General features: G+C 36.9%; 2 protein-coding genes across 3 annotated transcripts; one reads left to right on the top strand and one right to left on the bottom strand.

Annotated features, from left to right (window-relative positions):
* Positions 1-4,042: 4,042 nt before the first annotated feature.
* Positions 4,043-6,375, top strand: LOC113278955 (DELLA protein RGL3-like). The gene is made up of 2 exons (XM_026527673.1): positions 4,043-5,071; positions 5,216-6,375. The coding sequence occupies exons 1-2, from the start codon at positions 4,043-4,045 to the stop codon at positions 6,332-6,334; spliced, it is 2,148 nt and encodes a 715-aa protein (XP_026383458.1). The 3' UTR covers positions 6,335-6,375.
* Positions 6,376-6,755: 380 nt separating this feature from the next.
* Positions 6,756-9,630, bottom strand: LOC113281410 (membrane-anchored ubiquitin-fold protein 3-like). 2 transcript variants are annotated; one of them, XM_026530134.1, is made up of 3 exons: positions 9,280-9,619; positions 7,794-7,964; positions 6,756-7,088 (listed from the first exon to the last, which is right to left on the bottom strand). In XM_026530134.1, the coding sequence occupies exons 1-3, from the start codon at positions 9,407-9,409 to the stop codon at positions 7,033-7,035; spliced, it is 357 nt and encodes a 118-aa protein (XP_026385919.1). In that variant the 5' UTR covers positions 9,410-9,619; the 3' UTR covers positions 6,756-7,032. The 2 variants fall into 2 exon arrangements, with proteins under 2 accessions (XP_026385919.1, XP_026385920.1); XM_026530135.1 differs by having other exon boundaries at positions 6,759-7,083; positions 9,280-9,630.
* Between the last annotated feature and the right edge of the window lie 2,767 nt (positions 9,631-12,397).

Genomic DNA, 12,397 nt, shown 5'->3' with positions numbered 1-12,397 from the left:
GGGGTATTATATACTTTCGTACACTGCCGAAATGGAACATTCAATGCATAACGGCTATTTTTTTAAACCATAAACTAGTAAAGACCATTTCCGGCGTGGGATCTAAGATACTGACAATACCTGTATGATAAAGTAGAAAAGAGTCGTTGTGTCCTCATCTATTTAAAGGAATGGATACACCTATTGCAGTTGATACCTCATAAAAAAAATATGTGAGCTCCAACACATTTCTATGATGTCAAATCAATCACCAACTACCGATTTCAGAGAATTTTTATATGAAAAAAATTATCCACTCCGATAGGGAATCAATCATCATCCACCACCAACTCAATTCCCATGATACTAGAAAAACTTAAAAGGAAGGAGAAAACCACCAAGTCACTTGCCGCAATGGAAGAAGAGATACTTAGAAGGAAAAGAGTAGAAGAAGAGGAAGCAATACAAGAAAAATGTCGCAAAGAAACTAAAGAGATAATCGAACGTGTAAAACAAGCGAAGATAGAAGCAGATGTTGAGGAAGAAACCGAATAGATTAAGAATTAATTCATAGTTTCGGATTTTCCGGAAGATCACCGCCCTTCAAACCTTTTTTGGGGTCTTGTTGCGGATGGTCCTTATATGTTGAGTCATCATATAAGTCCAATTGTGAGTTGTTATCATTAACCGAAGATTGAAGATATGCTTCTTGTTGTAGTTGAGCTAAAGATTCAGCAGCAACAATTCTCTCTTCACAATCATCTTTCATTGTCACAAAAAAAATTTCAACTCAAAAATATTTTTCCCTCCTTCTACTCTCACCTCACTCACACAAATTCAAATAAAAATACACACTAATCTATCCCCCAAATACTTAAGATTTTACTAATTATTATTAACCACTAAACCTGATTAGTGAGGGCTAGATTAGGAATTAAAAAAATAATTACATAAGGGATGACCCAGATTTGATATTTGGATCCAGTTTTTGTCATGTAGCTATATCCCCCAATTAGTTTTAATATCCCCCAATCGCGCGTTCTTTTTTTTTTAACTGCAACACTTTTCTGCTAATTTAGCAGCTCAATCTAGCCCATAGGACTTAGCCTTATTACATATGATGCAGTCAACTTTCGACTTAAGATTACTCCTACTCACGATCGTGTAATTGTATAAATCCGCTTTGGAAGTTAAAAATAATGGTCTGAAAAGGATAATTGGTAGATTTCTGATCTAAAACGCCACCTTTACAAAAAGAACACTATATATCTTGATCAACATTATTACGCACTTGATTATAAATCCTTTTCCTGTAATTGCTTGAAATCCTTTTCCTGTAATTGCTTGTTCAATAGAGAGACTTGTATTATGCAATCACTCGATTTATCTCTATATTTAACCTGTAATCAGAATGTCAAAAGTGGAAATATCCTTTCTGCGCCGGTCCACGGAAAGTGGGCCCAACCTACTAGTTTGTCTCTTACTATAATCACAGAGACCATCTAAACTAGAACGATTTTTTAGGAACCATGGTTTTTTTGAGGGATCATGGTTTTATTAGGCCACCTTCCCTATAATTATAAAGGATGTCCTAAAACATTGAAATGACTAACCTGCCCTTAACCTAATTTAATTTAAAACCAATCCAATAACCACTTATATATATAACCACCACCTCCTCCCACCATCGACGATTACCACCGCCGATTATCACCACCACCAACCACCGATTACCACCACCACCAACCACTATATATATATATATATATATATATAGCTTAATTTAAAACATTAACAAAGATATTCTCACAAATCCATTACTTGTCATTCATTTTTGGTTGAATAAAGGAGAAGTAATCATTAAAATGAGTTGAAAATGGAAGTTGTAGAGAGGTTTAATGGAGGGTTTTTTTTTCAGAGAAAAGTTCGGTTATCAAGAATTAATTTTTTCTTAACCGAACTCAGAGTTCGGTTGATTCGCAAAAAAAATACTTTTAACCGAACTCCTTGTATTAGAACAACACAAGTCCATAAGTTCGGTTCCTTCGCAAAATAAGGATATCACCGAACTTTAGTTTACGAAAATAATGAGAAGTCCACAAGTTCGGTTCGTTCGCAAAAATGTTAAGTTTTCTTTGTAACCGAACTCTACCTTTGAAACTTCGTAACCGAACTCTACCTAATTCGCCAAGAAATAAATTTCGTAGTAACCGAACGTTTTCCTAATTGCATATATGCATATATAAGCCCAGTTCGGTTGATTCGCAAAATATGTTGAAGTTTGCGAACCAACCGAACTTCTAACACTAGGTTACTTTTAACCTGCAGTTCGGTTGGGAACTTGGTTGCGTTGAAGTTTGCGAACTAACCGAACACACAAGATGTACCCAAATAAATTGTTAAGTTCAAAGTTCGGTTACCTACCATTTTATCCTAGGTAACCGAACATTACACTGTACGACCAAAACCTCCATTAACGAGCGAGTTCGGTAACCTGCTTGTTTGGAAAACGTAACCGAACTACACTTTCAGGTGTGTTCGGTTACATGTTCTTGACATATAGTAACCGAACTGGCCCAAATCTACATAAAAAAATTCATTTTTTTTTTGAAAGTTTGGAGAAATTCAACCAACATTATCTAAATTTGAAGCATACCTGGGTACCCAAATACCCTTCCTCCGGTTGTGGTTGGTAAAATCCATCGTTTGTCATGTTTTCCTTCTTCATCTTCTCTAACTTTACTCTCTCAATAATTCTACTTCTTTAAAAAAAAAACTATCTGATTTTTTAATCTCACTAATTATCTTTAACTTAATCATCTCACTAATCATTACACTAACTATCACTCACTAACTAATCATCACCCAAAATTAATCAGGGGGTAATTTAGGTATTAATATAAATATCTAGATAAGAGGTGACCTAGATTTATTTCTAATGTCTTTACCCAGAATAAAATCATGGTCCTCCAAAGAAAACCATGGTCCCAAAAAATCGTTCCTAAAATAGCCATTCCAACGAAGCTACAAAATGTTTGTTGACCTTTCCAATAAGGGGTGGCTAAACCTTTAACATGTCAAACAGTAATGCTGGTCTATCTCCTCTTGTATCACGCAACATGAGAAATATCCAGGAAGTTGCACATGACAAACCAAAAACCTCGCAATCTACAATCAAAAGGCGATGATACATAGGTAAGAAAAATTCTAATCCAAAACCCTCTCTCCATCTCTCCAAAGACAATATAAGCATCACAAAATTAAAATGACAGAACCCTAAAATCCCATAAGGTATCGATGCTAATTATGCAACCTAGCCTTTTCAGGAGACAAAGGAAAGATAGAAACCAGTTATGTCGACGTGACATCACTTGGTGCATGCGGTAATTCCACCTAAGCTTCCGAGTAAGCAACTAGCAGTCTAGCAGGTTGTTTGGACATATTATTGCCTTGCAACTCTCTTGTAAAGACTAAACTATCTCAAATAACTAATCCAAAGCTACAAATTGGTAAAAACGTCACGTCTGTATAAGAAGCTAGGGTTAACCTTGAGATAATTGATGATCATTTCGATTTGCCCAAGAGACATAAGACTCTACACTCTACATGGGTCCTTGGCCATGCAAGTACGGCACATCAGACACGGATCAACGTGAAAAAATAAGTGATGCTCATGAAAAACCCAAAACCTCATAATTCACAGCTAATAAGATCATGTAATTTAGTAAAAGTTAGATGATGTAAAAGTATATATGGAATAATGGAATCCTCATTCAAAACCCTCCAAATAACATAGAGTTAGAATTGTCCTTCTCTCTAAATTCTCTTCCCCTCCAAAGACAATATGAAGCATCATATAATGACAAAACCTTAAATCCCAATAAGAAGAAATCCTAACACACAACCTAGCTTTCTCAGAGCACGATTACAACTTTTTTGTAACATAAGAAAAATAGTTCAAGTCATTGATAATATCATCTACAATCTTTTTGTAAGGAAAACCATCACAGGTTGATCCAAAGCTTCTTCTCAGTTTAGTCTTTGTATAAAAAACAAAAAAAAAATGTTAAATTCTCTATGTGAGGGCATTGGTACTGTTAAGAGTGAGAACTCTCCATGTCCAACTAACCGACAACCAACTTCTTCCACTGCTTCTATTCAGGAACCCGATCAAGTCCCGGGGGCAGTCTCGAAACTGGAGAAAAACAGTACAGCGAGCCTCTCAAGCTTGGATTTCCAAGCACTAAGGTTCGAGGACGACGGCGATGTCGCGGGAGAAGACGTGCACCCGTCGGAGGAAAATAACATATGGGAAAGTTTGTTTAATAATTTTGAGCAAATAGATTCTATTTCTGATTTCATGATGTCTTCACCTTTAAGAACACCAGAGTACATGATTTCTTCACCAAGGAGAATCATCATACCGCCACAGAGTTGTGGTTCTAACAATGAAATCAACTATGATTATTTACAAAGACTCGAAATGCAAAATATACTTTCTGATGGATGCAGTAGCTCTCCTCCTTACACAACAACAACCATACAACAGAAGGGAAAATCCTCCATGAGCCCACTTCAAAGGGTTTACAACAGCAATACACATACAAAGAGTTATAACAATAATCACAATAATAGTAGTAGTAGCAATAATAATCACTATCTGCTTCCAGAGAGTTTAGAACTTCCAGCAATGGAAGGCTTAGAAGAGCTTATTGACCAAGTTCATCGCCACAATCAACAGTATTTATCTGCAGGTGAGACTTTCGATCATCATTCTCAACATCATCAGATGCCAACAACACTTGGAACAATACTAGAAACCTTGCCTTTGCAGACTGATGATCATAATTCTAGGTTTCTCGGTGGGTCATTGAATGATCATGAGCAAGTTGGTAACTTGCAAATGAATAACCAGCAGGAAGTGAATCTGTATGATCAGTTTAGTTCTTTCGAAAGGCAGCAACACCAACTCCAGCAAATGCAACTGCAACAGCAACTACTGCAAAACTCTCAACAACAACAACTACATAACAATGTTGAGCATGGTTTAATGGCGCCAGTGCCAGGGTCCCTTCCATCTAGGTCTTTGCAGGTAAAACTCTTTATCTATATCTAACGGAAGGGATCCACCCTAAAACTATGATCTCATCAAAGATAAGAAATTTAATATAGGTCCCTCCATGTATAAAGTTCCAAGTTTTCTTGCCCTAATATGGTATCCCATATCCATGTATAGGAGCAAGACAGTGGTCTTCAGCTGGTGCACCTCCTTCTGGCTTGTGCTGAAGCAGTGGCCAAAGAGGATTACATGTTAGCTAAAAGATATATCCACCACCTCGGCCAAGTGGTTACTCCACTTGGTGACTCCATGCAACGTGTTGCCTCGTACTTCACTGAGGCGCTCACCACAAGACTCTCGGCTGTAACCCTCACTCCTACTACTTGTACTCCTAAACCCTACACAGCATTCCCTCCAAACTCCTTTGAGATTCTCAAAATCTATCAAACGCTCTACCAAGCCTGCCCTTACATCAAGTTTGCCCATTTCACTGCCAACCAAGCCATTATTGAAGCTTTCGAATGCGAAGAACGAGTTCATATCATTGACTTGGACATACTCCAGGGTTATCAATGGCCGGCTTTCATCCAAGCTCTTGCCGCTCGTAAGGGTGGAGCTCCATTTCTTCGTATAACCGGTGTTGGGTCACCACCTGAATTTGTTAAGGAAACAGGTCGGTGTCTTACAGAACTAGCACACTCTCTTCATGTGCGATTCGAGTTTCATCCAGTAGGTGAAAGACTCGAAGATCTTAAATCGCATATGTTACAACGACGGGTTGGAGAAGCACTCGCTGTTAACTCTGTGAATCGCCTCCACCGAGTTTCTGGTAATTATCTAGGAAATTTACTAGGAATGATTAGAGAGCAAGCCCCAAATATCGTAACCCTAGTTGAGCAAGAAGCAAGTCATAACGGACCCTACTTCTTGGGAAGATTCCTCGAAGCACTGCATTACTATTCAGCTATATTCGACTCATTGCACGCAACATTTCCGGCCAACTCGCCTGAAAGAGTGAAGGTTGAACATTATATATTTGCGCCAGAGATAAGAAATATAGTAGCCTGTGAAGGATCAGAAAGGGTAGAGAGACATGAAAGGTTGGAGAAGTGGAGAAAGTTGATGAAAGGGAAAGGGTTCAAAGAGGTGGCACTGAGTCAAAACGCAGTGACTCAGTCAAAACTGTTGTTAGGTTTGTACTCTTGTGATGGGTATAGGTTGACTGAAGATCGTGGCTGTTTGCTCCTGGGGTGGCAAGATCGAGCTATCTTAGCTGCTTCTGCGTGGCGTTGTTAGTTGGGCCTAAAATGCGTGTATTATGTGCCTCTTTTGTTTCTTCTTTTGTCTTGATTCCCATGCACACAACCACAAAACTGTATAAACAGAAAAATAGAAAGTCATATAATTTTTAATTTATTTATTTATAAAAAGAGAGAAAATGAGAGAAAAGGTTTTTCCACATAGAAATTGTGGTTTCTGCAATTCTTGTTATTCTTGTTCTTGTAAATCTGTTTTGTATTGTTTTATGTTTCTTGTTGTTGTCACTCTACAAGGTGGAAGCTGGAAGTTGACATAGTCCCCAAAAAGAAATATGATGCAGTCTAGCCTAGAAATTGGCCCAGTGTAAATAACATGTCGGCAACTGCCAAAATCTACACATCTCAGCCTAGTAAGTTTGGAAATCTCTCCAGATTCATTCATGATTCATGAACAGTTAGTCTGCCTCAGCAATAATAACTTTGTAATCAAAATAACGAAAAGTATACAACAGTAGTATATCGAGCACTACTGTGGTCGTGTTACAGGTATACAGTATATATATATATATGTCAGCATCACAATGCTGGTACACAAGAACAGCCTAAAGGCTACAGTTGATACTGTTAGGATATACTTTACTTTATCAAAGCGCAACACCAATCTTAGCAGATGGGAGCGTGCCAGACCTTGCAACTCTCTACAAGTTTAAATTGGTTATCTTGTTTGCTCTTCGTTTATAGTATGGAGCAAGAGCAAACGGTCTTCCTAGGGGAATCTTCGACCTTCTTTTCTGTCCAGACAATTTAGAAATCAATGATCTTGGGAGAAAAAATGTATACGAGGTAAAACCAATAGATAAACTTAAATTCTGTTAAAGCGAAAAGATGTTGACTGCTACAAGTCTACAACCATGTATAATCTTAATTACTGCATATGAGCGTAAGGGCAAAAGCTGATTTGTTTCATTGAGGTGAGGATGACCTGTTTCCACTCTCCGTTACATCTAATTCAATTCCAGTTTCACCCATGGCTATGATCCAGGTTTTGAAGATATAAAGTGACTGAAGAACATGTGAACATAAAAACAAAAAGCTCTATTCTCCACCAGCCCATGCAAATTCAAGTGACAGGAGCATAAAAAAGTGGAATGACCCATTTCCTACTGCTAATCATATGTTTCTTAGGGTTTTCATATGCTTTGACTGGAAACCGAATAGAAAATGGTGTTATTCCTGTAATTAGTTCCGTGGCACTCCCCGGGTGAAGGCGACATACTTTAGGCCAATGGACACAGAGTGCAAGAGGCAGGGGTGAGTTCAAGTCCAGAATACCTCGGGTTACAGAATCCCTCTCCAAATTAGCCTTTTAACTTTCAAGTGGTGGGAAATTTTGAAAGTAGAATCATTTACATATAATATAACTAGCTCCTCTGTGAAATGCAGGAGAAGTGCAATATGGAGGAAAACAATGGATGCTGGGGTTAAGAGCCAACTACCTGTTTTTGATTTGGCTAGAGATGGCTGCACAACGACATGCATCGTGATAACACCTCCGGGAAGTTCACCAAAAGGCGCTTTACATTGACCAACAGTCTTGTTGTTTTCCAAAATCTTCCCAGCACTAATCAGCTTCACATCATTCGCTGCCTTGGGTATAACTTTTTTATCTACAGAACCAAAATCCTTAAATGAGAAACTGAAGAAGCATCGATTAGCATTAAGTACAAAAATGACAGATCACTGATATATATAGCACCCAACAGAGAAAAAAAAGATATAGCTGCCAAGGTTGGATTATGCATTTGTGCTCTAAAAATGCTGCCCTATATCTTTCTTTCAGTAAGACCATATATATTTTTAGTTGAAAGATGTAAGAATATCATGCACACAGGAGTGTTGTGTTCTTTTATGATCGGTAGCAAAAAATATATCCACAAGGTGATATGACGAAATATAATTGAAAATAATTTCAAATTACACTAATGGCGACGCAATAGAAAAGAGAAAATCACCATATGACTCTCATTCTTGCTGTCAATTCATCTACAGACAGTATTTTGTTGAGTGTTGTGGGTAAGGACAAGTTATTGCAATCCATACGACAAAACCAAAGTTTTAAAAAATCAAAATATCTCAGAATGTAGTAGTGGTTAGCTAAACCGGCATCAATAAGAAGGAAATTCTCCAGTCACATGCCCCTTGATAGATTACAAGGTTAGTACACTTGAAACAATCCATCAGCTTGGCATTCAACAAAATTCCAACCCCATGTGGACATCTCAAAAGTCACTTTAGTCTATCTTACAAACCCTTCTCACATGGGGTATATATTCTTTCCATCCACCTCCCACATTTCTATGCTCGTCAATCGAACGGACCACCATGACCTTCATCAAAGTTTTATATCATCGAATCGGGATAATAAAGGTGTACGAACCAGTTATTCCCATTCGCCAACCCCAAACAATGGGAACCCATTTTCCTTCAATTTTTCCAAGCTAAAGTCGTCATTGCTAGTATAAAAGATAGCATTTCCTACCAGATACAAAAGAAGAAAAAGCAGCCATGCTGAGGACCCTATATTCCACTAAAACATCTCATCCTACTTCCACTACACAATTTTATCAACATTTCTACAAAAAACTATTCATAAGTCAAAACTTAGTAAAGAGACACATTAAATTTGCTCATAAGTTATTTAGATCAATTGTTTGAGACAAATTCAATGCACACCGACAAACATCCTACAGTTGCTCTAAACTTAATTTCTCCAATCATAGTCAGACATTGTAAGCGAAGCATTTTGATGAATTCCAAACCCAAATACATCGACTATCTTAACTTCCTCAAATAATTACTATAAATTGTACTAACACACAATGGTTTCTCCAAATCAAAATAGATAAAGCTACACAAATCAAACGGCAAAACCCATTTTTTTTCTCTGATTAAAAACTTTGAACAAAAGAAGGAAGTTGTTACCTTTAGGCCAATCAGCAATTATCCTTTCTTTGAGCATAGAAACAGTAGATGCAGACGAATATCTGATAGGACCAATATCAGTTCCATCGTATAACCTGAACTTAAGCTCAACCAAATCTTCTTCAGGCATTTGAAGAAAATTTAAGTTAGTTGAAACCAAAAATGGTGATCTTCTTCTATTTTTCTTCTTCTTTTTGTGTGTGTCTGTGAGTGGAAAAGTGGGTTTTTTTTCTTGGATGTGGAATCAAGGTCAGTGTAGACTGTAAACAGACAGAGAGAGAGAATACTATTATGAGTTGTACATTTTATAGGAAGAAGAGACTCTTTTTCATGTTACTCAAGTGTTGGCTGGCTATTTACTGTAAAATTGAGAATTATCTTCAAGTTCGGTGCCGCCTCTCCCTCTCTCAAATTTTTGACCATCATTTTGTCTTTAAGTGAAAGATACTAGAACCCCTAATATATGGGTTCAACATATACAAGTCCCACTAAATGGATCCTCCACTATCAACTCCACACTTCCATTTTTGATATTTTTAGGTTCAAATTTTTTTTTTGGGCCTGGTTTTGAATTTTCCCGGATTGCTGACGTCATCAGGATTTTTAATAAATGTGAAAATACCATAATTACCTTCCAGTATTTAAAGCTGTTTTATACGGTAACAGAAACAGAAAATCAAATCAAATTAGTTTTCAGCTCTCCATTCTCTCTGCTCTCGTTGATTTTTTCTTCAGAAACAAAATTAGGTTTTTTCTTCACACGAAATTGTTGCATTGAAGAACAAGAGTTCGTTAGTCTGTTGCTGTGTTAAAGAGGAGACGAAGAACAAGGATTCATTGTTGTTTTTTCTCAATTTATTGATGTTATTCAGTGGATTTCAGATCTGACGAGTTTGAGACGATGCATTGAAGAACAACAAATAGGTTTGTATCAATTTTATCTTCTGTTTGTATCGAATAGGTTTGATTCATTACTTTTTCTGATTGATTGTTTGATTTCTATCTTCTACTGATTTTTGGATTTTTGTTTTGTTTCGATTTTATTGAGTCTGAGAAGAAGAAGAAGACAGTTTGGAATAGAGAAATCAACGTAGGTAAGAATTGTGATTTCGATCTAGTTTTCAATTCAATTGATTTTGATTGTTACAAGGGAATTGCGATCTAGTTTTTTCACTTTTTTTATTTGGTTTTGATACTGAGTATGTTTTTGTTGATGCTTACACAGGTTTGGTTGATACCGAGAAGAGGAATAATAAGAACATTGTTTCAGAAGTAAGAAAACAATCAATCTAGGTAAGAATTTTATTTTGTTTTTGATTTCAGATTTGTTTTCAATATTTTTTTTGAATTATTTGTTCTTCTTGCATGTCCGATCTGTTAATTTTTGTTGATACTGAGAGGAGTATGAAGAAACAACTTTGTTTCAGTAGAACAACTTCAATTTGATTTGTTAGACATGCTGTTTTTTTGTTACAGTATGTGTAACTTTAGGTTACACATATATATCATGTTGTATTTTTAAGCATGTGTAAGGAAGGTGCAAATGTTTTTTAGTTGCAGCATGTGTAATTTTAGTTTACACATATATATCTTGTTTGTATTTTAAGCATGCGTGAGGAAGAAGCAGATGTTTTTTAGTTGTAGCATGTGTAATTTTAGTTTACACATATATATCATGTTGTATTTTAAGCATGTGTAAGTTGAAGTTACATATATATGTCATGTAACAGGTTTTTGTGTAAATAGTTGTATCATCTGTATCTTTTACTCATATTTAGCTTGCCGCATAGAATATACTTCTCACGAGGGGGCAACGCCCCCAAGTGAATTGCGTTCGTTTTAAAATTTTGATATTGTTATTGTGTGTTTGATATTTTTCAGGTTGTCATGGATCCTGTTAGTTGCGCTGCTGTTAGTTGCATTGCTGTTGTTCGCTACTCTTCAGATTTTATTACCCTGCGTGTTAATACTGATATCAAACTTGAAGAGTTTAAGGAACAAGTTTGCAGGGAATGGAAGCAGTTTACTCCACTTGGTATTACTTTCTTCTTCCGAGAAAGTGGGAAATATTTTCCGCTTGACTGTGATTTTTCGTTGCAAGCTCTTATATCCATCACAAATAGTAAACAGAAGACCAGTGTTGATATTTTCTTGCAAAATGTTCCTCGTGTGGCCTCTTCCTCCAGCTCTAGGGAAGATTCTTCTATTTCTAATGGGTCTAGTACTTCTTCGTCCAGAAACAATCTTACTGTTGCAATGTATTTGGAAGATAAAAGCAAGCCTGCGAAACCTTTGTTATCGGATGGTTGGCCCAAGGTTCTTGGTGAAATTGGTCATGTTTTTGTTGAAGGAGTTACGCAAGTCAGGGTTGCTTTCACCAAGTATCGTCTTCGCACTGGTTTCCAAATGATTGTAACTCACAATGAGCGTTCTAGGTTCACGGCTAAGTGTGCAGATGAAAAATGCGGCTGGAAATTCCATGCAGCTTCTATCGATGAAAGGAACGAAATGTTTCAGGTAGGTTTTCCGTGTTCTGTCATCTAATGCTTAGTATATGTTATGTTTTGTTACAGTATGTGTAACTTTGGTTTACACATGATTTTTTTTTTGCATCATATTGTGTTTTGGTTGAATTGTTTATATTTTATATGAACCTCTTCAGGTCAGGTCTTATAACCCTGAGCACATTTGTGGTGCTGTTGGGTGCAACTTGAACCAAACTTACTCCACCGGCTTCTCATCTAGTTTGATTGAGGAAGAAGTTCGCAAAAATCCTCACAAGAAACCCAAGAAAATTGCTGCTGATTTCCAGACCAACTATGAGATTAACATGGAGTACTATCAGGCATATAATGCTAGGGAAAAGGTTTATGAGACGATTTATGGCGACGATGTCAATTCCTACTCGCACTTGGTATGGTATATTGATGCTATAAGGGAAACCAATCCTGGTAGTGTGATAAAGTTTGAACGTGAAAATGAACAGTTCCAACGGATTTTCATCGCATTTGCTGCATGCATCAAGGGGTACCAGTTTTGTCGTCCAATGGTATACTTGGATACTACTTTCCTTACTGGTACATTCAAAGGTTGCTTGATGGCAGCCACTGGGATCAAT

Source organism: Papaver somniferum, chromosome 5 (assembly GCF_003573695.1).
Source record: "Papaver somniferum cultivar HN1 chromosome 5, ASM357369v1, whole genome shotgun sequence".
NCBI classification, from domain to species: Eukaryota; Viridiplantae; Streptophyta; class Magnoliopsida; order Ranunculales; family Papaveraceae; genus Papaver; species Papaver somniferum.
This window is presented reverse-complemented; position numbering and strand designations above follow the sequence as displayed.